General features: G+C 48.5%; 1 protein-coding gene across 2 annotated transcripts; it reads left to right on the top strand.

Moving 5' to 3' along the window:
- Nucleotides 1-27279, top strand: Mfn2 (mitofusin 2). Of its 2 annotated transcripts, none has more exons than XM_074081336.1 (19): nucleotides 1-251; nucleotides 1439-1575; nucleotides 5623-5801; nucleotides 8774-8909; nucleotides 12739-12901; nucleotides 13592-13716; nucleotides 14872-14980; nucleotides 15082-15189; nucleotides 16386-16539; nucleotides 16725-16792; nucleotides 17035-17156; nucleotides 18591-18717; nucleotides 19104-19208; nucleotides 19476-19578; nucleotides 20011-20231; nucleotides 21283-21438; nucleotides 22895-23091; nucleotides 23782-23916; nucleotides 25251-27279. In XM_074081336.1, the coding sequence occupies exons 3-19, from the start codon at nucleotides 5627-5629 to the stop codon at nucleotides 25318-25320; spliced, it is 2274 nt and encodes a 757-aa protein (XP_073937437.1). In that variant the 5' UTR covers nucleotides 1-251; nucleotides 1439-1575; nucleotides 5623-5626; the 3' UTR covers nucleotides 25321-27279. The 2 variants fall into 2 exon arrangements, with proteins under 2 accessions (XP_073937437.1, XP_073937438.1); XM_074081337.1 differs by lacking the exon at nucleotides 1-251 and adding an exon at nucleotides 290-452.
- The last annotated feature ends 12 nt before the right edge of the window (nucleotides 27280-27291 follow it).

Raw genomic sequence — 27291 nt, 5'->3', positions numbered from 1 at the left:
CGGCTTGGGACGCACAGACAGTGAACTAGAGAACCTGGGCGCTCTTCGAAGCGCAGAGCTGCTGGACCCTGAGGCATAAGGAGCAGTCGGGTTAAACTGACTGTGCTCGGAGTCCACCGGCTCACCCAGGCGGAGCAGCAAACCTACGGCGGCTGGTGACGCGCGCGTTCCCCGCCCCCGGCCTCTCCCATGGGTGGCGCTCGCTGGTGACGTATGGGTGTGATGGCTGCCGCAAGGCCGGGAAGGTGAAGGTGAGAGGGCGTGCGCGCCGGGGTAGAGGGACCGGCCGGGCCCGGCCAGGAGAGCCTGAGCAGTCTGGCCTAGACGGGTGGGCCTCTGGGATCCCCAGAACTTGGGATCAGATTGTACGGGCGTTCCCACGCTCTAGCCTGGCTAACCCGGCCTTCCGTGGTCCTGAGGAGGAGGCGGGACACAGGACCTCAGACTGAGAGGTGGGGGTCCCCCATCGCCCACGACTTCCCAGCCTCCACGGCCACATTCCACCCCCTGCCATTTACACGTTTTCTTCTTTGGTCAGCATTTACTTGGCACCTGATAGGCGTCCTGCCCTCCCCCGCCTTGGGCGCTTATTGGCACTGGTACTGGGGTCTTTTTACTTAAGTGACTTCTCACCTCACTGTAAGGCCCTTGACAGCAAGGACTGTTCTTGCTCATCCCTAACCCCAGCGCCTAACACAGAGGCACACAGAAAATGCTGGGGGGAAAATAGCTATTTGGACGCAAAAGACAAAGCTGCCTGTTCCCCTCTCTTTTAATAGTTCTTTGTCCAATTTGTATTATCAGTCACCTCTCTCCCTGTTCCCGGAAAAGGGCCCTGATTGCCCCCTTCCTGCAGTCAGATGGGAGACAACATGTAGTTGAAGAACACAAGTGTGCCTTGGAGTCAGAGCTGCTACCTCAGCTCCTAGCTTGGTCACTAGATTGGCAGTCTATAAATCTCCAAGTATTCCAAGCCTCTGTTTGCCCCATAGAATTGAGAATGAAGTAAGACACTCCACAACAGCTGGGACACATTGGGTTTCAATCATTTCCACTTCTCTTCCTCACCCCACCCCTCCTGTCTCTAGTTGGCAGTTCCCGGTACTCAAGCCCAGGCCTTGTCCTGGCTCTGCTCCCTCCTCTCTCTTGCTCCCTCTGGATGTGCTTTTACCAGGACTCCAGCAGGGACCTCTCTGGTGCCTTACACCAGCACATGACTGTACGTGTGTTTTGTGCATACCCAGGATTTGCCCCACACCTACGTGTTGTGTTATCTCTGGGGTACTTCCTCACATGCTCCCTAGTACCTCGGTGAGTAAGCTTCCCGCAGGGATGAGTTTGTTTGGTTTTAAAACCTGACTAGACGTGTTTTGCACACCAATTGTTTTTTTCTTTTTGCCTTCTGTTGACCTCTCCCTTTTCCCTTCCAATACATCAGGAACAGGTGGAGTCAACACAATCACTAGCCAACCCTGACCTGAAACAGCACAGAGGAGAACTCAAATTCTTTTCATCTTTTTGGCTTCAGCCATGTCCACAATGCCCACCCTGTAAAAGTCTCTTACCATCTAAAAAGTAAGTGAAAGCTGTGATTTCTGGTGCCCTGGATCTGTGTTGAGTGGAATGACTGGACTCTGCTGGCCCTCGGGTGGCAAGACTCTTGAATGGGGTCCTCTTTGTGTCGAGCCAGCTCTTCCAACTTAGGCTGAAAAAGAGACTGCACCTCCTTTCTCCTTCCACGGGGGATTTCAGGGGTTGCTGATAGAACCTGTTTAAAGGTTGACAGTTCAGAAACTGTGCAGGATCTCCTGGCTCCCTGAAGAATTAGACTGTCTTTCCCGTTTGTTCTCTGCTGCACTGGCTCTTCTCCTTCCCCTCTCTGCCCAGCAGAGGCTGGTTCCTTATCACAGCTCTTCTAAGAGTCTGCCCCGCCCCTTCAGCCTGTATACTTTTTTGTTTCAATTTCTTAGCTTCTCTGTTCGAGTTGTACCAGCAGATGATCGATCTGTGGGTCTGTTTTATTTTCCCTGCTAGGAGCTGGCTGTACATAAAACTGGGTAAGGAGGTAGTGTGGATTCAGGGACTGCTTGGGATCCAAATACACCTTGCAATGGATTTGCTGCTGCTGTGCCTACACCCCAAATACCTAATACTCCTCAGCTAATGGCCTAGGTTGAGGCAAAGCTTCTGATCACCTTGAAGTACTAATAGCAGTTTCCATTCAGATTTGAGTTTGTTTCTGGTTGTAGGTTAGTATCTGTGAGTACTGTGCTCCTGGCACTTTGGTGGGGGGGGTGGGGTGGAAGAAGACCCCAAGATAAATGAACTTTTCCTGAAGTGTGGACCTCAGAATTTTAAAGCTTGTTACCAGAAGATGAGTTTCTTCATTGAATACATTTGTTTAATGCTGATCAAATATGGCTCCCCTACATGTAAGCTGGCCTTCTTTCTCAAGCCTTCACTGTTCATACGTGCCAGTGGAGGGCTCAGCAGCATTCACAGATTGTTTGTGGTGCGGAACCCTTTTTACATGGAACACTGGATGTAAGTAGAGTTTTGTGGACTGCACTTTGGAAAATGCTGCTGTAAACTCTCTGAAACATGATCTTAAGACACTTTGAGGCTGTCACAAAAGCTTGGAGTATGTCACTCTGTGTGTAATTGATGTTGGAAGTGGGCCTTGTGGTCCAGCTGTGCTTAGGGGACAGGTCCCACATGCCTGTGGCAAGTGCTGTGATGATGTAGGTCTATCAGGGCTTTCCAGAAGGGGAACAGGAATCCAGCTGCTTCCCACAACTCTGGGAGGGTGGAGTACCAGCAGGCAAAGCCCGAGATTGGGGCGGGCCCTGTCTTGGCTTTTGTGCATGTGTTTTCCATCTTTGGTCTTTTTGTGCATATACATCTAGTTTACTCTTTGGAAGGATTAAAATTTCAGAATCTGAAAGGGTTGTCAAAATCTTTTGACTCACCGAGCTCCAAATACTTAACTGAAAACTGCTTTTTTTGAAAAAAGTAGGTTTGTGTATCTAGGGATGGAAGGTTTAAGATGGTTCCCTTAGGTATATTTACTTACTCATTCCATATCTGTCATACTTGTGGAGGAGGAAAGTGGGAATGGAAAGAGGTCATTGCTCTGTCAAGTTTGGTAAGGTTGTGTGTCCTCTGTGGATGGGGTGACAATTGAGTTGTGTCTAGAAGGACAGTAAGAGTGTACCAAATGAGTGAAAAAGGAATGAGGATTCCAGGCAGAAAGCAGGATGAAATGAGGAACCTCAGCTAGAGACTTAGCCAAGCTAGAGAAATCAGACAACTTGGAGGAGCAGGTGGTAGTTTTCATGAGAATGTGGGGCATGCAGCTGCAGGCTGGGTAGTGGTGAGAACAGGATGACTCCCGACCAGCTGAACATCCAGCAGACCTTTAGCCTCTAACCACTAAGCTTTTACTAGTGTGCACGCCCTTGAATTTCACACTTACTGAACACTAATGCTCTGGGTTCATATCCTTGGGGCTTGAAGACAACGATCAGAGCTTAGAAGCACTTGCTTCTAAAGTTCAGCTGCTATCAGGGAGCTTGCTTCCTGCAAGCAAGTCACTTCTGAGTCTAGGCCCTGCTGACCTTCCCCAGCGGACATGTTTACTCAATCTCCATGGTAGCGGGTGGGGGAATAGTGTGTATGTTGGTGGAGTTGCCTTTTCTGAAGGCTGGGTGTTCATGGAAAAAGTCTTGCTGGTAGAGTTTATCACTATTGTTACTTTAAACCATGTAGAGCTACCTTTGAGCACATTGCTTGCATCATCACCATTGGCCCACATTTTTTTTGGTATCTTACATGTACACATGAAGAAACCAAGGCTGTGAGGTAAAATAACTTGCTTACGTTTATGCAGCCCACAAAGAGTACGATCATAATTTATACCCAGCACTTTCTGATTCTAAGATTTGTCACGTGCAGCCCTGTTGCACATTGTACCATGCTGTGTCTCAGACCCCTCTTTGTGGGTAGCTTTCCTCCTCTTCTGCCTGCCCACTCCCCAGATCTCAGGGCACTCTTCTTTTCTGCTCGGGAGGATCTGAGAGTCATTTTATTTTCAGTGCCCTTTCTCAGAGCTTTGCCGTGTGTCTTAGTTAAGAAAACATGCCTTCTAGTTGTGGTGTTATACTGAGGTGAAAGATGGAAGCAAATAGGGTCACTTCCTTTCCCCATCCATCAAGGAATCTGAAACAGTGCAAAAGAATGTGTAGATTTGAGCAACATGTGGATTCCCGTCTCCTGTGGAGCTGTCTTTCTGCTCATCTTTGGGGTGGTTGGTTCCTAAGAGGTAGTTCTGGCATTCAGTCTTCATGCATTTTTTCTGGACGTTCTTTCTGCTTCTCAGGACTTTGTTTATAACCTTTGGCACTATTTGGAAGTTTCTTTTGTGTGGTTGCTCATGAACACCTTCTCCTTTCCCACCTAGAGAAGTGGGTCAGAGGCCAATGGCCCTGTGATGAGGATGACTAGGGAGGGTGGGACAGAATCAGGCACACACAGCTGTGCATGCTTCCCTCTCCCCCAATCCAGGGAGGGGCCCTTTCTCTTTTACTTGCCAGGATCTGCAGGCTGTGCTGGGGAAGTAGTTTTCTCCATGTTTGGAGCTCAAAGGAGGATCTGGCAGGCTCCACTTTTGGATGCAGGGGTTCACAGCTATACCTGGGAGCCACTTTCTCTAGTATGCCTGCCTCTTTTGACTTTTGAGGAAAGGCCTCTAGGACTCTGGAGTCAAGTCTCATAGCCCCTAACATTTTATTGCTATGTGATGAAAACAGGCTACAAAAAGATGTGTGTGACTGAGTGACAGCAAGAGATGGACACACAAAAAGAGACTGTTAATAAAAAATGTTAACAGTGCTTATTACAAAATGGTAGTTACAGGTTTTTTTCCTTTAGTTCCGATTTTCTATAGTATACATTGCTATACTCTTAAAAGGGACCAATAAATTAAAAAAAAAAAGTTTTAGAAGTAGATCTCTCTCATTCGAAGATCACTCTACTTGTCTCCACCCCTCAAGCAAGCAAATAAACAAACAACAAATCCTGTTGGGAGTATGACCACTGTGCTCCTGGACAGCAGAGTGGTCAGAGAAGGCTGGTAGAAGTCACTGACCTTGAGTGGCACTTTGCTTTCACTATTTGGCACTTTTTCTTAGGTGTGTAGTGTACAGTGTGCAGGAGATAAGTCATATCCATCACACTTTTCTGCCTAAGTCTCAGAAGAGGGCTTCTCTTTGTGTTACTTCGTGATTCCTCCTTGTCTCTCTCCAAGGTGCTGGTCATTGTTGAGTGGGCAAGGAGTTGCCAGCACTAGACTTGATCTTGGCTCTGGCTCTGGCTCTGGCTCTGGCTCCAGGCATCTGAGTGCCCATAAGTGTTTAGGGAGATTGGCGCGAGTGTCCTGAGGGCTCCCTTCCTACTTACAACATGCTCGCTCTTACCTGGCTACCTTTGATTGAGTGCTAGAGGGCCTTGTGTTCTTGATGGAACCCAGAACTGGTCTAGGTCTCCTCCCATCCCCCACTGTGCCCCTAGCAGAACATACCACTGTGGGATCTCCTACGTGGCTTACATGGTCTTCCCTTGCAGCGCAATGTCCCTGCTCTTCTCTCGATGCAACTCCATCGTCACGGTCAAGAAGGATAAGAGACACATGGCTGAAGTGAATGCTTCCCCACTCAAGCACTTTGTCACTGCCAAAAAGAAGATCAACGGCATCTTTGAACAGCTAGGGGCTTATATCCAGGAGAGTGCCACCTTCCTCGAAGGTGAGACGGACACCTGCTCAGCCAGGCCCATTTTGATCCATTGAGATATTGGGTAGCAGGATTTGGGAGTGGGGAAGTACAGCACTGTTTTAGGTGAGCTCATGGTCAGGTGGGTCATCACCTTCAGCTGTGCTCTGTTCTTGGAATCCTGTGGACCTAAGCTCCAGGAAGTTTGAGCCAGGAAGACATGGAAGTACAATTTAAGAATTGACTTAAGAATTCCATGTGTTTTGTGGGCTAGGGGAGTGGCTCAAGTGGTAGAGCACCTGCCTAGGAGGCCTAGAGTTCAAACCCCAGTACTATAAAAACAACAAAACAAAACAAAAGTTATTTATTTTGTTTTCTTTAATCACAAAGCTTTGTGAATCTTATCCCCATGTAAAAGGCAAGCTGATTGAAGTTTGAGAACTGTCTGATACTTGGAAGGGACCAAACTGTCTTTACCTAGGTGTCTCCATGGCCCATGTGTTTTCCTTGGCCTGGTTCTGGCTGCCATAATACCAGAGTGTTGGTTATCCCAGATAGGGTTCCCTCTGATATTTTTAGATTGGTGACAGAGCTACAAATAGGAAACTCACGTCACTGTGTCTTTTCTACTAGTTGCTAATTTGAGCCCAGTCTCTCGTCCCTGCCCTGTCAGCAGAGGACTGCTTACACTTGGTACAAGCGCTAACTCCAGCCATGGGCTGTCTCAGGCTCCCTCTCTAGAAGGTCACCTTGGCTTCAGGTCCGGGGATTGTCTGTGAGGGAAGACCCAGCAGCTGAGTCTTTCCTGCCCTTGGTTTCTTCATTTGTGAAAGAGTCTCATATGAGAGCAGGGGTTTTCAGATGCTTGTCTGTAGAATCTGACAAGTCCAGTGTGAAGCGTGTGGCACAGGTGGGCCCTTCCTCTCCAGTCTGCTTTCAGCAAGAGTCACTTGGCTTCTTGTCTCGAATGGCCAGGTTGCCACATGAGGCTCCCATTAAAGAAACGGACACGTCCAGTTTCATTAACCTGTCTGTGCCCTGTCCCTCACATGGGGCTTGATGCAAAAGAAGGGTGACTCCTAAATGAAAAAATCTAAATTTTAAAGGTATATAATTGGAGGTTGAAATGATTCCACCTTACTATCTGTTTATTTAGCAGAAGCTGTGCTCTACCTGGCCCTGTGCCAGGTGTAAGTATGCAGATAGGGCCAACCTGGCTGCTGCCCTCCCAGAGCCCTCTGTGTTGCTCTGAGTCACTTCCTCGCATGATGCAGTGGACAACACGTGCTTCATGAAGGTGTTTATGTCATGGTGCTTGGTGTCTCTCTTCATGAAAATATGAGGCCCTTGCTTATTATTAACATGGAAGGAAACAGCTGGAGTGATGCTGAGATGTGTTTGCAATTGCTCTGTGTAGGGGAGGGGATGCTTCTCACCTGGGTGAGTAATGAGTAATGAGAGTTGGTCTGCCTGCTGGCTCTTTTTTTTTTGCAGTACTGAGGCTTGAACATAGGGCTTTCACCTTGAGCCACTCCGCCAGCCCTATTTTTATGAAAAGTTTTTTGAGATAGTGTCTCAAGAACTATTTGCCTGGGCTGGCTTTGAACTGCAATCCTCCTGCTCTCTACCTCCTGAGTAGTTAGGATTACAGGCGTGAGCCACTGGCGCCTGGCTGCTGGCTCTTTCTTTGCATTGTAACCACAGGCTTGAGAGCCAAGTTCTTCCTAGGGATAGTGCAAAGACCATACCCATGTGCCCACTGATGAGAGGAATATTGCTGGGTCTGGGGTTGGGTTGACTGGTTAATGGGAAGAGTGGGGAGTGTTGGCTTGGTCTCTTCCCTTTCATGGTACTAGCTATAGAGAAAATTCACTGAGTAGTCTCTGAAATGCCACTTGTCATACTCCAGATGCTTTGAGAGTGTTCACTGGGCTAGGTCCTGCCAGTCTGCTGGTTCTCAAGAGTGCTGAGGTAACTCAAGTACTCATTCACTTAGCCAATATTGGCATATCTGCTGGGGGCTAGAATCATTTGTTTGCTCCTCATGTGGTAGATGGTGCAGACAGGTGAGCTAGCCAGCTATATCATGGTGAGGTAAGTGCCAATGGGAGAAGTACAGCATGCTGTGGGTACACAGACAAAGGGAACCTACTCAGGTGGGGTTGTGATCAGGAAAGGCTTCCTGGGGCTCTGCGATCTAAGCTAGACCTGAGACCAAATGGGAATGAGCCAGACTGCTCTAAGGCATTGTTGCATCCATTCTTCAGAGTGTGGGCAGGGTTTGGGCAGCAGTGAGCAAAGCCCAGAGGGGTGAAGAAACTGGCATGTTTGGGGAGATAGTGTGGGGGAATGAGAGGCAGAGAATGGCAGCAGACAAGAGAGGCCAGCAGGGCCAGATCCGGAGGGACCTTGCAAAGTGACATGGAATGGTTAAGATCCTAAACTCCAGAATCTGGCTGCCTGGTTCAAATCCCAGCTCTGCCATTTTCTGACTGTGCCAAAGAGGGTCAAATGAGACCGTGTTTGAGAAGTGACTACAACAGTGTCTAGCCTTGTGGTGAGAACTTTGTAAGCATTTGTTAGGAAAAACTACACAAGTAAAGGAACAGTACACAAGTAAAGGAACATTAGTTCAGGTACCCACACCAGCCACTGTTCTTAACACTTTGTGCTTGAATTCATTTGCTCTTTTATAGTCGTGTGATGTAGGTACTGCTGTTAAGCCTATTTTATGGGTGAGAAAAACCAAGACCAAGAAAGGCTCCTTTGCCTGGGATTACAGAGCTAGGAAATGATAAGAACCAGCATGGGAACTCCATCCTGTTCGTAGCTGCCACACCACAGGGCCACAGTTGGGAATCTAGAACTTCAGCTCGGTGGTAGCAGGGAGCCACAGAGGTAGACTGTGGTTCCGATGAATGAGGCTGGCACTTGGGTGCCTCTGGGCTTGTGATTGTGGAACTCCTCTGGTCAAACGGTGACCCATTTTTTATCCCTACCTCCAGACACCTACAGGAATGCAGAACTGGACCCGGTTGCAACAGAAGAGCAGGTTCTGGATGTCAAGGGGTGCCTCTCCAGAGTGAGGGGCATCAGCGAGGTGCTGGCCCGGCGTCACATGAAAGTGGCTTTTTTTGGCCGGTGAGTCCTTGACGCCCTCATGCTTCTTTCTTGCTGGCTGGGAGAGAGGAAGGGAGCACAGGGAGGGAGCCCTCTGTGGGTGGATGGGAAGGTCCTTATACATGGTCAGTGAGAATGCAAATTGGTCTACCCACTATGAGAATCAGTATGGAGGAAACACTAGAGCTAGCACTACCATTTGATCCAGCTGTATCACTGCTGGGCACACATCCAAAGGAATCAAAGCCAGCGTACAATAGAGATACCTACACACCTGCACTTACAGCAGCGCTATTCACAATAACCAACCTATGGGATCAGCCATAGGTTTTCTTTGACCACCAGTGAATGAGTGGGCAAAGAAAAGGTGGCATTTATACACAGTGGAGTATTACTCAACCATAAAGAATGAAATTGTGTTCTTTGCAAGAAGATGAATAGAACTAGAGATTATCACATTAAGAGAAATAAGCCAGACTGAGAAAGGATGAATAATGCATGCTTTCTCTCACATATGGAATCTAGATTTAAAAAAAGATGCTGGGTGTGGTGATACATATCTGTAATCCCAGCACTCAAGAGACGGAGGCAGGAGGATTTAGAGTTCAAGGCCAGCCTGGGCTACATAGAAAAAGAAAGCCCAAAAAAACAAACAAAAGACACAAGTAGGAGGGATCTATTTAGGAAGAGGACTGGACCAGTGAGAGGAGACAAGAGAGGGTAATAGGACAGTGAATATGATCAAAGTACATTATAGTTATATATAGAATGTCATAATGAAATCCACTGTTTTGAACAATTAATACGCACTAATAAAAAAAAGAATTTGAGTACTTTAGATACCTTGGATAAGTAGAATCATGTAGTATTTGTCTTTTTTGTGACTGGCTCATCTCAGTGTGCTGTCCTCAGAGTTCATCCATGTTGTAGTATATGTCAGAATTTACTCTGTTTTTAAGGTTGAATAATATTCGCTTGTGCATACTTACCACATTTTGTTTACCTCCTGTTCATCCATCCATGGACACTTAGGTTTTTTCCACTCTTTGTTTGGCCATAACGAATGGTACTGCTATGTGCATCGGTGTCTAGGTATACCTTGTAGTCCCTGCCTCCAGATCTTTTGGGTATGTACACAAAAGTGGAATTGCTGGGTCTTCTGGGTCATGTGATAATTCTGTTGTTAAGTTTTTTTCCCCTCCGCACTTGAAAAGCAGGCTCTCTACCAGTTGAGCCACACCTCCAGTCTATTTTGCTCTGGTTATTTTGGAGATGGGGTCTCACGAACTGTTTATCTGGGCTGTTCTCAAACCATGATCCTTTTGCTCTTAGCCTCTCATGTAGCTAGGAGTACAGGGAAGACCCACTGGCACTCAGCCTGTTCTTAGTTTTTTGAGGAAATTAAGGAACCATTATGTGGTGTTCCATAGCAGCTGCAGTACTGCACACTGCCACCAGGAGTGCACAGGGGTTCAGTTTCTTCACATCCTTTCCATATTTACTGTTTTCTGTGTTTTGACTGTGGCCATGATACTGGGTGAAGTGATATCCCATTGGAGGTTTTTTTCCCTTTCCTCTTTTTTTTTTTTTTTTTGAGATGTGTTCTCACCTGGCCTTCAACCCCTGGGCTCAAATGGTTCTCACACCGCATCCTCTCCATGCTGGGAACACAGGCACCAGGAGTTGAATAGCAGGGTTCTTCTTGATCACACAATGCAGAGAATTTCCTAGGGTATGGTCCCTGTGAATAATGCCACACAGTGTCTGTTCCAGCTGCCCGAGCCATTTCCATGGCTGCCTTCCTCTCTCCGTTAGCCATTGAGGTCTTTAGTCCAGATATCCCTCTAGCTCCTGGTTCTCTTCATCAGAGGGCAGTTCCTGGGATCCTCAGGGGGTTCTGTTCGAAAGGAGGCTCTGCCCCCATCCTGAGAGCAGGTGAAGGCCCATTGTGGGTCCCTTTGCATTTCCCTGATGACAGCCATGCTGAGCCTCCGGTGCACACTGCCTTCTTTGAAGAAATGTCTATTCAAGTTCTTTGCCCTGTGTTAACTGGGTTGGTTTTTTGTTGTTGAGTTGTAGTTTTTAAATATATTCTGTATGTTTATAGTATTTCCTTCCATTCCATAGGTTTCCTTTTCACTCTGTTGAGTCTGTCTTTTGGTGCAGTTTCTTATTTCGATGCCTGTTTATACACTTTTCCTTGTACTTTTAGTGTATAGGCAATACTCGCCAGATTTAGTGCCATGAAACTTCCCTGTTTTCTTCTAATGGTTTCAGAGTTTTACCCGACTCTCCTTTTTAGTGCACTGTGTGGTCTAGTGGGCACTTTATTTATTTATTTTTTATTTTATTTTTTTTTTGTGGTACTGGGATTTGAACTCCGGGCCTACACCTTGAGCCACGCCACCAGCCCTTTTTGGTGATGGTTGTTTTCAAGATAGGGTCTTGCAAACTATTTGCTCTGGTTGGCTTCAAACCACAATCCTTCTGATCTCTGCCTCCTGAGTAGCTAGGATTATAGGCATGAGCCACCGGCACCCAGCATTGTTTTTATTTTGAAACAGTCTTGCTGTATAACCAGGCTGCCCTTGAACTTGTGATTTTCCTGTCTCTGCCTCCTCAGTGCTAAGATAACAGGCATGCATCACCATGCTAGGCTGTAGCAGACACTTAAAAAGAAATTATGCTGGGTGCCGGTGGCTCATGCCTGTAATCCTAGCTACCCAGGAGACAGAGATCAGGAAGATCACGGCTCAAAGCCAGTCCGAGGCAAATAGTTCATGAGATCCTATCTCGGAAAAATTCAATACAAAACAGGACTGGCAGAGTGCCTGCCTCACAAGCCTAGCAAATGTGAGGCCTTGAGTTCAAGCCCCGGTGCTGGGAAAAGAAAAATTAAAATCCAGCCAGGTCTGATGGTTTACACTGGTAATCCCAGAATTTGGGAATGCAGAAGCAGAAGGATCACGAATTCAAGCCTGCCTGGGCTATACAGCAAAACCTTGTCTCAAAAGAAAAAAAAAAATAACGTACAGGAACAAAGACTTCTAGATAAGTTGTATGCTGGGCACATGGTAGTAGCCTGGACAGTAGGCACTGTGCCTCAGCTCCTGTCCCTGATGACTTGTGACCTCAGGTGTGGCTCTTAGCAACCCTGGCTTGTCATTTCTTCATCCTCACGCTGGTGTAGCTCTTGCCTGGGTGAGCTATTGGCTGCCTGTCTCACTGGACATTAGGGAAGGCCTGTGACTAGGAAGCCATCACTCTGAATGAGGGTGAGTATTTAGCACAGGTGGAAAGCTCTAAAACCCAGAGTGAACAAGTGCTGAGTCAAGCTGTTGTCAAGATGCAGAATGTAGAAAGGGCTGTGGTAAGAAGAATGCTGAAAGGAATCTTCTCTTTGCCTGGCACTGTGGTCCTGACAGGTAAGGCCTCATGAGTGAAGAGGAACGTGGGGCGGGGTGGGGAAGAGTAGCCCAGCAGGCCAGTGTAGACAAGGACATAGGGTCATTTCACTGAGGATGTTATGCAGGAACACAGCCTTGGGGCAGAATCTGTGGTTCAGGGAGAGAAGAGGGTTATACTTGGGAGGCAGGTACTGAGATGCTTACTGAAAGGTGGTTACCACACTGCACAAACACCTTGTAAATTTGTCTGAAGTGATGAACTGGGACCCATCACAGGTACACACTGAGGGACTTTGCCTTACCATTTTAATAAACATGGAGCCTTCCTCTTGTTGCCATCTAGCCACTGGTGACATTGCAGAGAACAGCACTGTGGTCAGGCTGGTCACTATGTCATGAAAGCCCAAACCGTAGCTTGGCTGACAGCTGTTATTTCCTTGTAGGACGAGCAATGGGAAGAGCACTGTGATCAACGCCATGCTCTGGGACAAAGTTCTGCCCTCCGGGATCGGCCACACCACCAATTGCTTCCTGCGGGTGGGAGGCACAGATGGCCATGAGGCCTTCCTCCTTACTGAGGGCTCAGAGGAGAAAAGGAGCATCAAGGTGGGTGCCCAGGACCAGTGCTGAGCAGAGTCTGGGCTAGGGCCAACTAGATGTCCATGTGACAGGATTGACCCCACTTCTAAGGAGACGGTGATACCTCCCTTATGTGGAAGATAGGAAACCTTCCACATAAGGTTTCTGACCAGCTCTTTTGAGGATGTGAGTGCTTTTGGGGGCGGGGGGATCAGAAAGGTGGAGCACCAAGAACTTGTTGAGGCAGAGCAGATGGTTAACTCTGCATTGTGTAGAGAAGGGAGCGCACACTGGTCTTCCTTGGGATGCCTCCAGGGAGCGGTTCTCTCTGGAATTCTGCCACACCAGCAAAGGGCTGACATGCTTTCATTTTAGTGAGAGGCAGCCACATTCTAGCTTGGGATCACATACTCATTTTGGTTCACAAAGAATTAGTCAGGCTTGGCAGCATGGCTCAAGTGGTAGAGCACCTGCCTAGCAAGTACAAGACCTGGGTTCAAACCCAGTACCGCCCCAAAAAATAATAATCAGTGCAGAACAGATTTTGCTTCAGTGTGACATCCAAGAAAGAGGCTTAAATGGGGAATGGAAAAAGTTGGTACTGACAACTTCTAGTTGAAGTGAAAGGAAAGGGTAACCAGTTGGGCAGCCACTCCCGGCTACTGTGCCAAGGCAGTTGGCTGTTCCTCAGCCTGATCTCTTTCCCCCTACCATCAGACTGTGAACCAGCTGGCCCATGCCCTCCACCAGGACGAGCAGCTGCATGCCGGCAGCCTGGTGAGTGTAATGTGGCCCAACTCTAAGTGCCCTCTTCTGAAGGATGACCTCGTGTTGATGGACAGGTAAGGGGGAAGGGGCCTTCCTAGTAGGTCCAGTTTGGGGGGCATCAGCTTTCCATTTCTGGATGATTCAGGCTGATTCCCCTGGGCCCTGTCTTTGCTCAAGCATTACTGCCTTTCAGATGGCTCAACCGAATCCTCCTGCCTCTTGGATTTCCTCCAGTGTCTGGTTATCATAACCACAGTCATCTGTCTGAGCCCTGCACATTTCCCAAGAGTGGGCTGTTTGAGAGATAGGAGGGTGCTCAGAGTAGGAGAGGCTGTCATTCCCAGCCCAGAGCCAGTGTGTATGTTGCAGTGGTAGAGAGGATTGTGGGGTGTTTTATTCCTCTGTGTGTGTAGGGAGGGAGGTGTGGTGCTGGGGATTGATGCCAGTGTCTTATACTTCCTGGCAAGAGTTCTACCACTTGAATCTCGTCTCCAGCTCTTTCATTTGTATTTGTTTTTTGAGATAGGGTCATGCTAACTTGGGTGGGTTAGCTTTGAACCACTATCCTCTTGCCTCTGCCTCCTGAGTAGTTGGTATTACAGGTGTGTGCCACCATGCCTGACTATTTTATTCCTCTTGAAACACTTTGCCCTGACTTTGTGGACACATTACAACTATACAAAGAAATACAGCACTGCCCATTCCGGTGGCCCACCCTGTAATTCTGGCTAAGGAGGCAGAGATCAGGAGGATTGTGGTCTGAAGCCAGCCCTGGGCAAATAGTTCATGAGACCTTATCTTGAAAAAACTCATCACAAAAAAAGGGCTAGTGGGATGGCTCAAGTGGTAAGAACGCCTGCATGGAAAGTGTGAGGCCCTAAGTTCAAATCCCAGTGCTGCCAAAAGAGAAAAGAAATACAGCACTGTAGCATTTACCTGGACTCACTTAAATACAAAACTTTCACTTTAATTGTATATTCATAAAGAAAAATTACAAGTCATTACATTTTTATAAAAGTGATAGAAATAGGTGCTAAAAACCACAGTTCCAGATAATCTGAAAGGATAGGAAATGGGAAATAAAAATCCCCTAACACGGGCCAGGCCTGATTCCCTCCTTTCCTGGCTTTCTCCTCCCTTACCTGGCTGCCTCACAAGTTCCTGTTCACAACAGAAAGACTAGAGCTTGTCTTTGTGCCTGACCATGTTGACTTACCCGTTATCTCTAGCCCTGGAATTGATGTAACCACTGAGCTGGACAGCTGGATTGACAAGTTTTGCCTGGATGCTGATGTGTTTGTGCTGGTGGCTAACTCAGAGTCAACGCTGATGCAGACGGTAACACTCCTCTGCATCTGCCCAGTCCCAGTGGGGCAGGTGGTTGGCGGGGCCTCGGCTGGCTCAGCCGATCCTCCACTGAGGCCTTGTCCCTTGTCTAGGAGAAGCAGTTCTTTCACAAGGTGAGTGAGCGTCTCTCCCGCCCAAACATCTTCATCCTGAACAACCGCTGGGATGCGTCTGCCTCGGAGCCTGAGTACATGGAGGAGGTAGGTGCCTGCCGCCATTTGACAGTTTGGGGACTGTCATCCCTCAGGAGCACTGCATAGGCAGCATCAGATCTGGTGGCTTCTCTGAATTAATGTTATCTCCAAAAATCATTCAGGAGTTCCCCACAGTGTCTTTTGGTAGTGTTAGTGGCTCCCTTCCCCTCTCCCACTGACTCTGCTTTCCTTCAGTTTCTCTACTATCTTATGTGTTTTTAGAGCCAGTGATCACTTTGGGTCATAGAAAATTAACACATACAGAACAGGTTTAGCTTTAGGAAGACGTTCAGGAAAGACGCTTAAAAGAAGAAGAGCAGAATAATTGTTGGTTTTTTTTTTTTTAACTGGGCCTGGGGTTTGAAGCAGGTACTCTAATGCTTGAGCCACATCTCCAGAGCATTTTGCTCTGATTATTTTGGAGATGGGGTGTTGTGAATTATTTGCCTGGGCTGGCCTCAAACTGTGATCCTCCTGATTTCAGCCTCTCAAGTAGCTAGGATTATAGGTGTGAACCGCCAGCATTCACAACTCTTAACTATGTGTGTGAAATGAAAGAAAACGGGGTAATAGACTGGTAGTATTGGATTATTTATCAAGTGTGCAAGTCAGCATGCCAGACTTCAAATTCGGGCTGATGCTGGGCCATAGGACTTTGGCAAATTCTTTAACCCATCTGGTAATTCAGTCTCCTCACTTGCTGGAGGTGTGATAAATGAGACTTGCTGTCAGGTCCGTTAAAAGCACCTGACACATGCTGGATGTCTACAGGAGACAGCTAGCTTTTTAAGTTCTACCAGTAAAGCCTAGGACATTGGGGTTGGGAAGGATTTTCTAGCTGGGCTCATGCATTTTAAACAATAAGGCCCTGGAGGACTTGTCAGGTTTAGGCTTCATGATACCCCCAATTCCTTTCCTTCTGGGGCACCAAAGTGGAGCATTAGAAGACTGTACAAGAGGCAGTTTGGGGCCTGTTAAGCATTTCTGCTTGCATGAGCTTAAAATACCTTCGGCAGTCTTTACCCCAAGGAAGTCCCAGGGTATTGGTTCTGGTCAGAGAGCAGAGTGGTGAATGGCCTTTCACCATGCTTATCCTTTTGAATATTGAAACCATGTGAATATATTGCCCGTTAAAAGAAAAAGACAGTGGGGAGCTCCCCAGACACACCCTAGTCATATGTACCTATCTGTCTGGGCTCCAGGTGCGGCGGCAGCACATGGAGCGCTGCACTAGCTTCCTGGTGGACGAGCTGGGTGTGGTGGACCGAGCCCAGGCTGGGGACCGCATCTTCTTTGTATCTGCCAAGGAGGTGCTCAATGCCAGGATCCAGAAAGCCCAGGGCATGCCGGAAGGAGGTAACCATGGGAGCAGATGGCCACCTTTTCCTTGGCTGGGTCTTGTGCTGAGTCAGTCAATGGAAATTGTGAAAAGAGTGAGAGGTCCTTGCTCTGTAGGCATTGTCAGCCTGACTCCTGGGGATTTCCCTATTTTTCTCTCCTGCCAGGCTATTTCCTGGTCTAATTCAATGCAATTCTCCTAGGGGGTGCTCTTGCAGAAGGCTTTCAAGTGAGGATGTTTGAGTTTCAAAATTTCGAGAGGAGATTTGAGGTAAGTTTTTTTTTTTGGCGGTACTGGGGTTTGAACTCAGAGCTTTGCACTTGCTAGGCAGGTGCTCTACTGTTTGATCCACACCTCCAGCCCTTGAGGTAAGTCTTTGATTTGGGCATGTGGTGATTCTGTGCCTCCTGAGCTCTCACTGGCCATGTCCCTTGCAGTGAAATCCAGAGCCCAGCTCTTGGTGGTAGGCCTCTGATAGCCTCCACCTCCTTCTACACCTCTGTCTAATCCAGGAATGCATCTCCCAGTCTGCAGTGAAGACCAAATTTGAGCAGCACACGGTTAGGGCCAAGCAGATTGCAGAGGCTGTTCGTTTCATCATGGACTCCCTGCACATCGCGGCTCAGGAGCAGCGGTAAGTGCCCAAGATGGAGACAGGTGGAGGGAGGTGCTGGGAAATGATGGTGCACCATTCTCCCTCAGGCAGCTAGGACATGCCTGTGCTCAGACCCTTAATGGCAGGCTGAGTATCTGGGGTCCCACAAGACCATGTTAAAGGCATGTAGACATCCACTGGATACCTGATCACCCCAACTGGCCTGGGCAATGCAGTGCCCTGTTGAGTACTGCAGCCGTTCTAGAGCCTCAACAACATTTTCATTGTTGCTGTTGCTTTTTTTTTTTTTGACTTTTGAGGGAGGGTATTGCTAAGTGGCCGAAGCTGGCCTCAAATTTGGGATCCTTCTGCTTCAGCCTCCTGAGTGCTGGAATTATAGGCATGTACCACTATGCCTGGCTTGAACACATTTTTAAAACATTTTGTATGAAAAATTTAAAATGTAGAAAAGCACTTTTACACAGAACAAAGTGTTTGCTTTATATTAAGTTAAAATAAAACAGAAAAAGATGTACATACCCTTTGATTCTTTGACCTCGCCTGCCCCTCAGAGACACTGGGATTGTGAGTTTGTGTAGTCCTATTACTATTTAAGCAGTGCTTTTCCTGTACATCCTGAAGAGTGTGCACACGCTCCCTGTGTGTGTCTCTGCACTTTGCTTTTCTTCCTACTCAGTATTGTTTCACTCTTTGCTCTTATTGGTACACGTTTGAGTTCATTAATATTAACTTTTGCACAATCTCCCTTGTGAACATGTCTTATTTTCCTATTGGGGTCTCTTTATAATTTGCTTTTCTTTTACTTTTTTTTTTTTTTTTTGTGGGGGGGGTGGGTGGGCATTATCAGGGTTTGAACTTTGCACTTGCCAGGTAGGCGTTCTACAGCTTAAGCCACACCTCTAACCCCTACACTGTGCTTTTCTTGTGCAGTTGCAAACCCCACCACAGTGGACATCTGCTTGTGTTCCCTTGTGCACCTCCATAAGTCTTTCTAGGTCTGTTTCCTAGAGGTACAACTGCTCTGCCTTAGGGGAGGTGCATTTTCGGTTTTACTCAACTTGACTTCGTGTCTCTCCAGAGCAGCCGTACCCCACATCACCCCCCAGCACTGCCTGTAGGAACTCTCATTTCTGCAGCTCTCACCACAGCTGCAGGGGGCACATTTTTCCCAGGCATCTATGTAGACAGGAGTCCTCTTTTTAATTTCATATCCCTGGTCAATGGGAGGTTGAGCATCTTTCTCCCATAGTAGTTGGCAGACTTTATCTGACTCCCTTTAGTGCCTTCCCCTCTGTTACTACCTCATCTTTCTCCTGGGAAGAGGAAGGTGGTTCTTGGGGTTTACATGTCGGGCAGGATAAGAGTGGGTCAAAAGGCTCCCTGGCAACCCCCTTTGTTTTTCTACTTAGTTGGGGGAACCCAGGCCTTCTGACCAGTACTTTTTACTCTCAGGGTTTACTGCCTGGACATGCGTGAAGAGCGGCAAGATCGGCTGAGATTTATTGACAAACAGCTGGAGCTTTTGGCTCAAGATTATAAACTGCGAATTAAGCAGATTACGGAGGAAGTGGAAAGGCAGGTGAGAAATGAGGAGGAGGTACTGTGGGGAGATTCAGGCTCAGAATCGAGTTCAAAGTGGAAAAGTGACAAGTCAGAGCTCTCATCTTAGGGGCCTTCTCAGCTTTCCAGGAGGAAGTTGTGGCCCTGATTCAAGAATATAGATCTCCCCCTGGTTTCCATTATCCTGTTGTGTGGCCCTGGGCAAGTACTCATCCTCTGGGCCTTCTATATGGGTCAGCAGAGTGTTTTGATTGCCAGTTTCTCAGGTCCTTCCACAGACTTGATTCTATAGATTCTCTAGATGAGCAGAGGAGACTCCTGTGTGAGGAAGAGACACAGTCTTCTTGTGCCTGCGGGACTGAACCACATTCTTCTTGATTCTTAGCAGTGCTTCCCTTGGCACAGGTGTCTACTGCGATGGCCGAGGAGATCAGGCGCCTCTCTGTGCTGGTTGATGAGTACCAGATGGACTTCCACCCCTCTCCAGTAGTCCTCAAGGTTTATAAGAATGTGAGTCACAAAGCAGTGAGTGCTCCTGGCAGGTCCCCTTGCTTCTCTTAGTTATTAGGTAGAGTTGCCATGAGACAGCAATTCAGTCCTGGCCCATTTGTGCCAGTGCCTCTTAGCAGTGGAAGTGGAAGCCAGGGTCTCATGTCCCTGGTCAGCCTTCTTTCACTGCCTGCTGGGTCTGGCTGGCCAGCCTCAGATCTCATCCTTGGGCTCAGTAGAAGGAACTCTGGATGGGGTTCTTCTTTTAATTTCCCTCTTCTGTTGCAGGAACTGCACCGCCACATAGAGGAAGGACTGGGCCGAAACATGTCCGACCGCTGCTCCACGACCATCACCAGCTCGCTGCAGACCATGCAGCAGGACATGATAGGTCAGTGCCACAGGGGAGCTTGGGGCCTGGGGCTACCCAGAGATCACCCAGAGGCTGACCTTAGAAATGGTGACTTTTCTAGATCTTGTCACCTTTGATGATGATTCAGTTCGATATCTGCAGGTTCCGGTGTGCCAGGAACTCATTTTATACAGAGACCTGGGGAATCCATTCTAGGGTGCCATACAGGACTACCACAGTGTTGGCAGGTTTGGATCCTTAGGCCGCATAGCCCTGGGGAGAACTGGCCAGCCTGCCACAGCAAGTCCATCACGTGGGCTCACTCATCACTCTGTGGTTTCTGGGCAGAATTGTTGCCCAGAATTGCTGCCTTCCTGGCAGCAGCTGGCATGACCATTGTTGCTAAAGTGTGGTATGAGTGTGGCACAGGCCTGGGCTGATGTGCTTCCTCCCCATTTGTATCCCTGACAGATGGCTTGAAGCCCCTCCTTCCTGTGTCTGTGCGGAATCAGATAGACATGTTGGTCCCTCGCCAGTGCTTCTCCCTCAGCTATGACCTGAACTGTGACAAGCTGTGTGCTGACTTTCAGGAGGACATCGAGTTCCATTTTTCTCTTGGATGGACTATGCTGGTGAATAGGTTCCTGGGTCCCAAGAACAGCCGTCGGGCTTTGATGGGCTATAATGACCAGGCAAGTTAAGTTCCTCACCTCAGGGTGTCGGGAGATCAGTCTGTTCCCTGCCACTAGACACGCACCTCTATCACATGGGTTCCCTAAGGCAGATGGCTGTGGCAGTGTGGCCCCCCCTGTGGTATTGTGCCAGTCAACATTGTTGTCACAGCTCAGGCTGGCCTTGTCCTAATTATAAATGCTACCCGATTTTTTTCTAATATAGTGAAAGTAAGTATGTAACTGTTAAAAATAGATGATTTTCGGGCTGGGAATATATAGCTCTGGTAGAGCACTTACCATGCACCTGGGTTTGATCTCCAGCACCATTAAAATACATGTATTTTAATGGAACAAGGGAGTACCAAAATTATTTTAACACTGTAATTTTTGATATCAAATAATAATTATAGAAATTCATGCATCACTAGAACTTGGAAATCTCAAAACACTTAAAAAAAAAACAAAAACAGAAGAAAGAAAGGAAAAAAACCGACTTTTTAAAAACATCATCTATATACCACCATCGCTTTAAAATTTAGATTTTAACCAGGCCTGAGTGTGTATTCCTGTAGTCCCAGCTACTCAAGAATTGGAGGCAGGATGATTGAAAATTTGAGACCAGCCTGGACAGAGTTATCCAGTTCTGATATCAAAACAAAATACAAAAGCCCGGGGGTGAGGTGAGGTGGTTTACGTCGTAGAGCACTTGCCTAGCATGCGGAGGATTCGGAATCCCCAATACCACAAAACTTTTTTTTAGATTTTGAAAGCATATGTTTCAAGCCATGTGAATTGCTGCTTTTGGTGCATGTCCCATGCTTTGGGAAACTGCTAACACACCAGAGTGTCTGTGGCACCCACAGGGCCCTCCTTTGGGCAGGCAGGTCTGTTAGCATCGGAAGTTCTTCTCTGGTATGGGCGAAGTTCATTTTCCCCTTTTTGTCTCTAGAAGTTGAAATGTTGCTCCATGTCTCTGTTCCAGCTCCACTGCCCCTGTGGGTCACCAAGGGTCCACTTGAACAAGAAACTTGCCATACTCTTTTCACCCCTTCATTGTCTCTCTCCTCAGGTTCAGCGTCCTGTCCCTCTGACACCTGCCAACCCCAGCATGCCCCCCTTGCCACAGGGCTCGCTCACCCAGGAGGAGCTCATGGTTTCCATGGTTACAGGCCTGGCCTCTCTCACATCCAGGACATCGATGGGTATTCTCGTGGTTGGAGGAGTGGTCAGTGATAAGTCCTACTTGAGAAGGGGGGCAGGCTAGTGGGAGTCTGAGGGGCTCCATGCCGGAGGTGGGTCCTGCCCTAGTCTAGCACTTCACAATGTTTCTTCCCCATGGGACTGTGTGACATCAGCCCTGTAATACGCTTACTGTGCCCCTGAAGCACCACTCAACCACCAGGAAGTTTAGACAGCACTGTTCCCATTTCCCAGATGAGGAACATCCGTGGTGGCTTGCAGAAGACACATGATAGTATTTGGACCCTGTTCCCTCTGCTCCTTAGGCACACTCTTCGCTCTGTAGGGCCTGAACTCCACAGTGTGTAGGGAACAGATTTTGGCAGTCTGGGTTCTAGAGAAGTAAACTTGGAAAGAAAGCCTCATCGTTTGTAGTTGAGGAAACAGCAAAACTAAGAGAAAAAGGAGAGGTTGGGGTATAGCTCAAATGGTAGAACAACTGCCACCCCCCCTCCCCAAGTAAAAGAGGTTATGCCAGGCCTTGAACCCTTTCCTCCGCATCTTTTAGTTTTATGGCCCTTTCCACTCCGTGGCCTTGGTAGTAGGCTGTCCTCCAGATCACTTGGGACTCTTCATATCCTGAATGAATACTGCAGCCAGACTCTCTTAGTCTGAGATTTTCTTGATGAAGGCAAGTTCTCTCTCTTGTGGACATTTGACAGGTAGAGTGATAACAGACGGTGACTGTCATGAGCACTCCCGGAATTGCTTTCCAAACAGGTAGGACAGAGTGGGACAGCTGAGACCACCTGTCCCTAGACTACAGTTGGCATATGCTCTGCTCCTTTTTATCACACAGTGATGTAGCAGAGGGCCATGAGCTGAGATGCCAAAACTTGACTGTGTCTTGTTTACCCAAACAACCCTGGAAATTGCCATAGACTGTGCTCCTCTTTTGTGAATGAGGAGGCTGGTATAAAGTGGCCTGAGGTCACACAGCCAGGATGTCAGGAGCACAAGAGCCTCATTGTCTGTCTCTGAGCCCCATGCTCAGCTACCAAGAAATGATGCAGACTTCTGCTTGTCATCAGAGTGGACGTTGCTTCAGAACACATCGGCATTTGTCTTTGGGAATTCTGCTTAGTAGGGTTAGAATTGTAGCTCAGTGGGCAGCCAAGCATGCCCTGGGTTCCATTCCCAGCATCACAAAATAACAACAAAAAAACCCTACTTACCGCCTAGATCAGGGCTCTACTGCTAGCACCCACACTTTGTGTGAGTCATGCCTTATGGCCAGCTCAGTTTCCCTCATTTCCGACTGGAAATGTTCCCTGCCCTCCTTTTCTCAGTGGGGTCAAAGGAGACATCGAAAGAGGAGTTCTTGGTGGAAACCCAAAGGCTTCTTGGCTGGGGCTCTTGGAGCAGTCCTGGGAGTGAAAGCCTAAGGGATGGGGTGGGGTCACAGAGAGGCTCTGCTCCGGGCTGACCATGTTCCTCTGCAGGTGTGGAAGGCAGTTGGCTGGCGGCTAATTGCCCTCTCCTTTGGGCTGTATGGCCTCCTCTATGTCTACGAGCGTCTGACCTGGACCACCAAGGCTAAGGAGAGGGCCTTCAAGCGCCAGTTTGTAGAGTATGCCAGTGAGAAGCTTCAGCTCATCATCAGCTACACAGGCTCCAACTGCAGCCACCAAGTCCAGCAGTGAGTGACCCCTCCCTAGGTGGGGGCAACCTGGATCCCTCTCAGCCTGACCTGGGAACCACTGGGTCCTGGACCTCTGGTCCGTTGACTATGTAGTGCCAGCTCTGAGGCCAGGGTTGGCAATGGGGGTCACCTCTGTCCTGTGCTGGGACTAGGTCGGCCCCAGGACTCCTGAGGGGAAATAAGCAGGAAGATGAGGGACATGCCTAGTAGGAGGGACAGCCCTGAGGAGCCTGGGCTGTGGGTGCAGCTATGAAGTCCTGGATTGCAGCCTAGTCATGGTGCCTCGTAAGTCAGGGAACCTATTGTTTGATCTGGTGTCAAACAATCCCTCTGTTTGAGGGATCTCTGTTGATGGCTGTGCCAGCGTCTCTCATTGCTCTGTGGCAAACTCTGCCAGCCATTTTGCACCAACATTTCCTTTACTTCTCTAGCCATTTGGACTAGATGTTTTATTAATCTCTTCTTTTTCGAGTGACGACGCTGAGACTTGGGAGACTAGCCTCTGGTGCCCAAGCTAGGGGTGCTGCTCTGTGCTGCTGCTCCTCATGATTGGGGTTAGGGTTCTTCATGGTTTCAGAAGGGGGTGTGACAGACCCTGCTGCTACCCTACTCTGGGTGGATTTGGCCACTGAGGCACCCTGCCTAAATGACCCCATGCTCAGTTGGTCCCACTTCTGTCTCTGTTAGGGAACTGTCTGGGACCTTTGCTCATCTATGCCAGCAAGTTGATGTCACCCGGGAGAACCTGGAGCAGGAAATTGCCGCCATGAACAAGAAAATTGAGATTCTTGATTCACTTCAGAGCAAAGCAAAATTGCTCAGGTGAGACTGGCCCAGGCGGCCAAGGCAGTAGGTCCCAGGGTGCAGCCCAAGTGTGATGGAGCTCTCCTGATTGAATGTGGACACACACCTTTCTGGTGGGGATTTAACTCACTTGCGTTACATGTTTGTAGGCCATATGGCGCTAGTGCTGGAGGTTCAACAAGATAGAGTGTCACTGCTCTCAAGGCACTTGCAGTTGGGGGCAAGTGGACATCTTAGGAAGTAAGCATGACAGTACTGTGACATTGCAGCTCGTGCACCTTCTTCCCGACAGCAGAGCCTCAGCATTTTACCTGTGCTGTCTCACTCAGTCTTCGCCAGCCCTGGAGAGGCACCTAGAGGGATGTGTCCTAGCCTCACTTTCCCAGTAGGAAAACTGGTGCCTGCGGTGGTTGAGTCCTTGTCTCAGCCCAATGGGAAATGTCCAGGCAGGTTATACACATGTTGGTTCTCCTCACACCGTACTTAACCTACTACCCATGCCGCAGTTGTCTGAGGGCAGGAAGGGGCATAGTGCCATGTCCACTTACAGGGACAGGATGGGAACCAGGTCTCCAGGGCTTTCTGTTGAGACATGGAACATCTATTAGCAGTTTGCTGGGAAGAGCATCAGTTAGAGGAGCCAGAGACTGGGGTTTTGGTCCTGCACTCACTCAGCCTTCCTGTGGCTCCTTGTTTTCACCTGTGAAGTGAGTGGGACTAAGATTTCATGATAGCTACAGCTGCATGGAGAGTGCTCTCTTAAGTCCTCGGCCTGCCCAGCCCGTGATAACATCAGCACGTGGGTACCTGTACTTCCTGCCCCGCTTCTGATGTCAGAGGCCCACAGGGACAGAGCCAGAGGGGAGGTACTTTCAGGGGTTTCAGCTCCAGCCCCCATCAGATCTGTGGACTTTCCCTCCCTTGCCTGTGCAGATGTGCTCCTCCTGCTCACGACCCTGGAACAACTGTTTCCTAAGGATTCTGCTCACCCACTGGGGGCACTCAGATGGAGCACAGTGTCTGCCACAGGGACGGGGTTGGCCCTAGGAAGAGCTGTGAATCATTATCCTAGCCTCTCACTCACCAGGCAGGAAGGCTGGCCTCCTGTGGCTCAGAGCCTTGTCCCTGGGCTGTGGGGAAGCAGAGAAGATTCCATTGCCTTGTAACCTTGGTTGGCAAGTTGTTTTACCTCTCTGGGCCTCCTTTTCTTCATCTATCACATGGGGTCAAAAGTGCTATTGGAGGATTAAATGAGGGTACCTGTCACATGTCCTTAGAAGTGTGGGTGGCAGACAGTGCTGATACTACCTGTCCTTGACTGTCGACTGTACAAAATAACTGTGTCTTTGCAGGAATAAAGCTGGATGGTTGGACAGCGAACTCAACATGTTCACACACCAGTACCTGCAGCCCAGCAGATAATGGGCAGCTAGGGCGGGGCCTGCATGGAAAGGGGGTGAGGCTGCCCACGCTTGGCGCATGTGGGCCCCAGGGCACATGGCTCTGGTCCCTGGCCACCTGGGAGAGAATGAAAGCAACCACTCTCTCTTACCGTTTCGAGCCCTTCAGCATCAGTTACCCTGTCCCTGACCTGCTGTTGCAGGAAGACCCTCTGGCTCATACCCCAAAAGAGATTTTAACAACAGGAAGACAACATAGTACCAAGGAGTCGTGACAAAGCTCTTCTCTGCTTTATTAGTTTCACTCGATTGAAGATCGGGTCTGCTTGATAAGATTTCAGATGTCAGCCTTGCAAAGGACTGGTTGAAACCTTCACGGTATCAGGCACACACTCCCACCTTCTCCACCTGTGCGCATCTTCCCTCCTTATCCCCCAGCACAGCTGCAGAGAGAGGCCACATTGGGGGGGGTGACTGGATTTCCTTCCTAGAAGCATCTGAAATAGTTCCAGAAAGGCCAAAGCTGTCCCACAGGGACTTGTGGCTGGTGTTGCATGGTCCTCAGCTTCAGCACTTTGTCTCAATTGTGGAGTCTTTGGGCTGTGTCTTGGTGGCCAGGCTTGGCATCTTTGAACTGAGGCAGTCCATGCATGAGGGGGTGGGACTGCTCAGCGTCAGCCAGATTAGTGGGAGGAGCTCAGGAGAGGGGTGTGTGGATTGGGGTGTCAGAGCAGGTGGTGCTGTCAGAGTGGGGGGCTGTCACCATGATGAGGAAGGACTTGCCTGCATCTTGCCACTGCGTCCCTTGTAGTTTCAGTCTTTGGCCTGCATAGTCCTGGATTATTGTTGGTAAGAGCTGCTTTGGTTCAGGTGGTTAAAGGATGTAGAAGGAAGGATGGCAGAAGGTGGGAGTCTTGACATCAGACTGGGGGAGGGAGCCCCACCCAAGATGGCTAGAGAATGTAGTTGGTACAGAAGAGACCCTCCATTTGGCCTTGTTCTAGGGGTTTGTGGGCCTGAGAGCCCCCACCCCTCCAGTTGATTGCATCCTCTGCCTTGCCTCAAGCTACCCTTAGTCACCAGTTTTCTGTACTGTTCTCTGTACCAGTGACTGCACTTGACTACCAGAGAGCTTGGGAAACCCAACACCCATTCTCCCACCCTCCCTGGCTCCCAGAGCCTCCCCTGACACAATTGGGCTGATGTTGACTTTGAGAAATGTTTCCTGTTGTTGAGTTTGGGGATTGCTGCTGGTCAAAGTGGGGAAAGTTGCTGTCACCAAAGTGTTCACTGTGGGAAAAGCAGCGTCTGGTTGACAAAGCCTTTGTAGAACAGGTCAGAGAGCATTCTAGAGACAGTGATTCTTTTCAGAAAGAGGCCCATGGGCAGGGGCTCAGCAGAGGGAGAGTTTAGCCAACTGTTCCATGTCTGGGGGAAGCAAAGTGGGGGAGGGGGGATCACATGGGCACTGTCTTCACTGCATATTTGCTTGTCCTTCAGACCTTCATTCTACCCTGTTGTATGAGACAGTGATAGACTTGGCCAAGGTCACCATGTAGTGGAAGGATGTTCTGAGCAGATTGCCGGCTCTGGATGGATGGGGGTCACCTCACAGCGTGTCAGGAAAAATCAATGTCACACAATCCCAATGAATTTTTATGTTCTTTTTGAAACAAAAAATTATTTAGGAACAAAAATGAATTTTTTTTTCAGTGTAGCCCCTGGGGAATGAATGAAATTTTGAGCTTCTTTATATAAGGAAAATTAAGTTTGTACCACCACCATGGGAGAAAAAGAAGTGTGGCTCAAAGCACTTTCATTTAATGCTGCTGACTTTTCTGTTTTCTGTTCATTTGCTGGAGCGCAGACATGCTTGACAGTGAGTTTTCCTCCGATGTATTTAAGGTGATGTACGCCTAAACTACTCCTGTATCATTGCTGATAATATTGGAAACTAAAATAAAACCCAGTTGGAACCCTGTGTGAGATCTCC

Source organism: Castor canadensis, chromosome 7, assembly GCF_047511655.1.
Source record: "Castor canadensis chromosome 7, mCasCan1.hap1v2, whole genome shotgun sequence".
NCBI lineage: Eukaryota > Metazoa > Chordata > Mammalia > Rodentia > Castoridae > Castor > Castor canadensis.
The sequence above is the reverse complement of the archived record's forward strand: the minus strand, read 5'-3'. Positions and strand labels throughout refer to the sequence as shown.

Excerpts from the sequence above, each read along its gene's own strand:
- Mfn2 (XM_074081336.1), top strand. The coding sequence starts at position 5,627 with ATGTCCCTGCTCTTCTCTCGATGCAACTCCATCGTCACGGTCAAGAAG. Across the intron at positions 16,540-16,724 it reads CCAGGGCATGCCGGAAGGAG|GGGGTGCTCTTGCAGAAGGC; the intron begins GTAACCATGGGA and ends CAATTCTCCTAG. Across the intron at positions 23,917-25,250 it reads AGCAAAGCAAAATTGCTCAG|GAATAAAGCTGGATGGTTGG; the intron begins GTGAGACTGGCC and ends GTGTCTTTGCAG.